Here is a 5,275-nt window from a genome sequence, read left to right as displayed (position 1 = left end):
AGAAATTATCACAAATTAGTAGACTTTAAGATGACAATTACTTGAAATGATCAAATAATATAATCCTAAATACATTAAAATAATTTGCCAAAAATTATCATAAATTAGTATAAATGTCCAAAAATAGTCACTAAATTCCATAAAATTGATAAATTACTATAATTTACCAATAAAATATCATATAATAAATATAATACATTAGTAAATATTTACCAAGAAATTAGTATATAATAGAAATTACCAGAAATTAGTAGAAATTATATAATAGAACTAATTTCCACTAATTTACCAATAAACTATCATATAATAAGTAGAAAAAATAAGTATATATTGACCAAGAATTCTCATAAATTAGTATAATATTAATTACCAGAAAGCAGTAGAACTTAGCAAAAAATAACCACTAATTTCCATAGAATATTATATTTACCAAGAATTATCATAAATTATTATATGATAAAATAGATGAAATTAGTAGAACTTAGGGAAAAATAACCACTAATTTCTATAAAATATGATAAAATAGATGAAATTAGTATAACTTTGTGAAAATAACCATTAAATTCAAAATTAGTAGAATTTAGGATGATAATTACTTCAAATTATCAAATAATATGAACCTAAATAAGTTACAATAATTTGTCAAAAATTGCATTTCGTTTTCCCTTACATTGCACGGGAAAATCAGATACTTTTTGCAGTTTGAAAAATCAGATGCTTTTTGCAGCGGTAGAAAATGAAAGCTTCCCATTATTTTTGTTTTCTTTGATCATCTAGATTTGATTAATTTCTGGGTTTACATATATATTGGGTTGGGGGTCTAGTTCCCTATAAATATCTACTCTTGAAAGTTGAAACTACTTCTTAAGCTAATAGTCTTTTATCTTCAAATGTGATTTCCAAAAAACGAAGTAACAGCAGGTTAATTAGAAGAATATTAAATGTGTCTATCATCTCTATTCTTACAACCCAAATTAACTTTATTACGATTAAACTATAAAGGATTTCCCACTACACAGAAAGAAATAAAAAATCGAGATATGATTAATTTTCTGTGACGGAAAATTAAAAAAGAGAGAAAAAAAAAAAGAAATGAGACCAAGAACAGCATAGAACCAACCAGTCATTAAATAATACAAAACTTCTTGTACAAATCGCGTGTATATGTATATTAGTTCTAATTAAACAAGCGCTAGCTGTTACTTTGAATCATTCAACAATTTCAAATATTCCTTCAACTCAGAAGGGAAACAGGGGTATTGCCTCCATGAATTCTCATGCAGCTTGATGATCTTCAATGCCTTATCCTTGGTCGAGGAGCGGCCGTCCATGTGCAGCAGCGCCACAAGTTTCTTCACCGACCCATAAACCAACATCTCCTCTACTACCTTTTCTGTGGGATGGAAATTGCAAATCAACCAGAAAATCTTCACTCCATATTTGGTTACAAGATCGGAGACCCGCAATATCTTCTTAGTGATTGCAGCGATCCCCAAGCTATGCTCGACCAAGGCCAGTCTCCCCTCAGCACATTCACATAGCAATTTGATGATCACCAACATCTTTTCGCATTTGGATCGGTTTGCATCAGGGAGAAGCTCGATCAGGACGCAGACAGCGCCTGCTTCAATGGCCTTCAATCTATTCTTTTTTGATGCATTCAATATCTCGATCAGAATATCCAATGCGGATGAGCTCGCCTTGGTGCTGAGCTCATCCGATAAGAGCTCTAACAGAGACTTAAACAGATCCATACCCTGATCTTCCACAACCCAACTCCAATTGTACTCGACTTTGGCCATCTTTCTGAACATGGAGACTGTGTGCAATCTGGCCTCGGCACTTCCACGTTGAAGCATAATTGCCATGGATTTCATGCATTCCGGCTTCGATAACAATTGAATCGATGATTCATCGGATAATGGGAGTTGGTGCAGAACACCCAGAGCTTCCTCGCAAGCTCGGAATGCCATGAAATCGGAGCTGTCGACTAGAATCTGGACAATAATGCGACTAAGCACATCGACCCCTCCTGATTGAACAAAATCACCCATCACGGCGTCGTCGTTGAATTCGATAATTGCTCTGAGTTTCTTTAGTGAACTCACCTTGAATGGCGTGGACTCCATTGTGGTGAGTAGAGATACCAACTCGGTGTGCTTGGTCGAGATGGGAGACGACGACAGACGAAACTGAGACTCACGATCCTGCCATGCGAGGATGAGGCTCTTTAACGTGAGGTTTGGGGTGAGGTCGAAGCTCTGAATGCATTGCATCGTAGCCGGGCAGGTCTTCTTGTTGTACTTGAAGAACCATGTCTCGATGTTCTTCCTTTCATAGGTGACGCCGGTGGAGATGGTAACTGGGTCTTTCATGATTTCCATTGAAATGGGGCACCTGAAATACAGAGGAATTTCCATGGATTGATCATGTTGCTTTTCTTTCGCCATGGCATTCATTTGAAGAAGAGATCGCACTGATCAGCAGCGATCGAGATGGGGAGATCAGATCACCCCAACTTATTATATCTGGGGGAGAGGGAGAGAGATCAAAGTCAAAACACAGAAGATGCTCTTGCAAGCTGTGGAACATGGCAGCTCACAACCAAAGCGATCAAAGAGTTGATTTTTTTTTTTTAATTTTATGGGGGGGATCGGAGGGGTTTTTTTAATTTTGTGCAAATGTAACAGAACTGACCTTTTGGTGTTTGACTTTTAAAAGATTAAAGCAAACGCAACGCCTGCATGGAAATTGTCAAATTTAGGGAACTCAAAATCTAAACTAAGTATATTAATTCAACAGTCTTTGGAAGGCTTCCTTTTCTCTGCTTTTGTGGGCGGTTGAACGGCTTTGTTGAGCGCTTACCCAACATTAAATATTATTTATAAAATTAAACAACCGGTCTACTTGAGCGGCCTCGCTGACTCTCTCTCTCTCTCTCTCTCTCACTGTGTTACAAACTTAAAATTAGCCAGCTTTATCACGAGGCGAAGTGGGTATTATTTGGCCTTAGTTGGGGGCCAGCTATGTAGACGACGGTCCTATCTGCCGAAGCTTTCATACTTTTTTTTTTGTTATTTTTTTCCTTAATTGATAGAGAATTAAATTGTTAATATGGATCAATTTAAGGGTTTCCTTAAATCATTTAGATTAATGTAGTCATTGGATAATAAATAACAGTTCTTAATAGTCGTGTGGTTGATTACTATCCCATCATCAAATGATAAAGTTCAGTGGTGAAGCCAAAAAATAGAGATGTTTGGAGAGGGCAATCTTTAAGTTTAGAATAGTCGTGGGGTTCACTCTAAGGGTGCAACTTTGGTTAGTTTGGTTTCTCACATTTGAATTTTGAAGGAGCCCGCAAACCATTGCATCAGCATCATCATCGTTATCTTAACCTTATTCCAATTCTTAACCATCTGGGGTTGGCTATATGAATCATGTTTGGCCATTGTGTTCTATTTAATGTTATACTCGTTAGTAGCCGGTCCCAATGTGATGTATGGAAAAAAGATGTTAGGGCTTATTGAGCTAAAAACTAATTGCTTTATGGTACTACACAATCCGGGGGTAGGGATGGCAATATTCCTCTTTTCCGTTGAGTACTTAGCTTCCCCAACCAAGCGGGAATGGGGATGGAGATTGCCTTAGCGGGGACAGGGTGGGAATGAGATTAATAGGAATACCTGATTGGGGACGCAGATGGGGATGGGGAGTGAAATCCACAACCTGCCCTAATTATATATATTAAATATATATATATATAATATTATTTATATTATATATATATATATATCAAAATACATTTGAAATTTTCAAATTTAATTTTTCATTTATTTTAAATAAATACCTTTCTGAAAACAAACTTTTAATTAAAAAATTCAGGGATTTAGGTTCCCGATGGAGAACCCATCTCCATTGAGGATCAAGGCTAGAGACGGGGATTAATTTAAAACTTGAGGTCGGGATGGAATATGATCCCTGCCCCGAACCCGTCCACTACCATTCCTATCTAGGGGATCACCCCCTAAACCCATAAATATAGTTCCAATAATTATGGTAATTATAAATGTAGTATTCAATACTTGTGGAAATTATTAAAATTTTCCAATTATTTATTTATTTGAATAATCGGAAGTTTTATAATTTAACTTTTACTAAATTAAATTACCAAAATCACTAATTATTGCTCAAAAATTATAGTAACTATCAAAATTACTGAAAAATATATATTTATTGAAATTAATTTTTCATTGAAAAAATTACTGAAAATTTTCAATTATTAATTGATAATATCATTAAATATTAATATATTGACCAAAATTACTGAAAATATCAATAACTACTCATTTCTAAACAATTACTAAAATATCAAAATTATTGAAAATGTACAAAAATTGAAATAAATTTTCCAATAAAAAATTACCAATAATTTTTAATTATTAATATTTTAATTATTTATTAATTTTCAGTAATTATTGATTTTCAAAATTTTTGAAATTAGTTATTAAAATCAATAATTTCCAGCAAGTAGTTATTAGTAATTAAAGTTTTCAATTTACCAAAATTACAAAAAATTATAGTTTAGGTGTTGATAGTTACTGAATAATATTCAATATATCAGTAATTATTGAAAATATCAAAAATATTTTCCAAAATAAATTTAGCTACATTTTTGTTTTTAAGATGATTTATTGGGCATGTAATATAGATTAAGAGGTGTTTTAGGAAAAACTTTAGTTGGGAGAGAGAATTTAGTAGAAATTTTAAGAGAGGGATTAGCTAAGTGATTGGGAACATGAGAGTCCATGTAAGCCATTAAATTTTAGGTGGGAGAGAGAATTTAGTAGAAAGTTTTATTGTACAAAACTCACATTAGGTTAAGATTTCCCTTAGATCACCATTAGTGATTATTAATAGAAGTTGTCCATGTAAGCACTTAAGTATTTATATAACCAAATTACCCGTAAATGGCTGGTTAAGCTTATTAAATATTTTTCATGACAAAATTATCCTTGACCTGAGCCCAAATCCAGACTTGGCCAGCAGCAGTTGGGGGTAATTTTGTTATAAAAATATTTAATATGGTTGACTGATCATTCAGGTATAGTTTGGTCATGTAAAATACTTAAATGCTTATATGGACAACTTTTATTTATGATCATCACAATTGATGATCTAACAAAGATCTAAATGTAAATCATGACAAGTTTTAGATAATATCCCTTTAATATATAATTAAACAATTTAAACCATTCCTATTTTTAATTCATGT

The 5,275-nt window shown here is 33.2% G+C and overlaps 1 protein-coding gene across 1 annotated transcript; it reads right to left on the bottom strand.

Moving 5' to 3' along the window:
• Positions 1-1,023: 1,023 nt before the first annotated feature.
• LOC104610384 (E3 ubiquitin-protein ligase PUB22-like) lies at positions 1,024-2,643 on the bottom strand. The gene has a single exon (XM_010276962.3). It carries the CDS (start codon positions 2,457-2,459, stop codon positions 1,200-1,202), a length of 1,260 nt encoding a protein of 419 aa, XP_010275264.3. The 5' UTR covers positions 2,460-2,643; the 3' UTR covers positions 1,024-1,199.
• Between the last annotated feature and the right edge of the window lie 2,632 nt (positions 2,644-5,275).

Source organism: Nelumbo nucifera, chromosome 1, assembly GCF_055504915.1.
Source record: "Nelumbo nucifera cultivar China Antique chromosome 1, China Antique-T2T, whole genome shotgun sequence".
In the NCBI taxonomy this organism is placed as follows: domain Eukaryota; kingdom Viridiplantae; phylum Streptophyta; class Magnoliopsida; order Proteales; family Nelumbonaceae; genus Nelumbo; species Nelumbo nucifera.
This window is presented reverse-complemented; position numbering and strand designations above follow the sequence as displayed.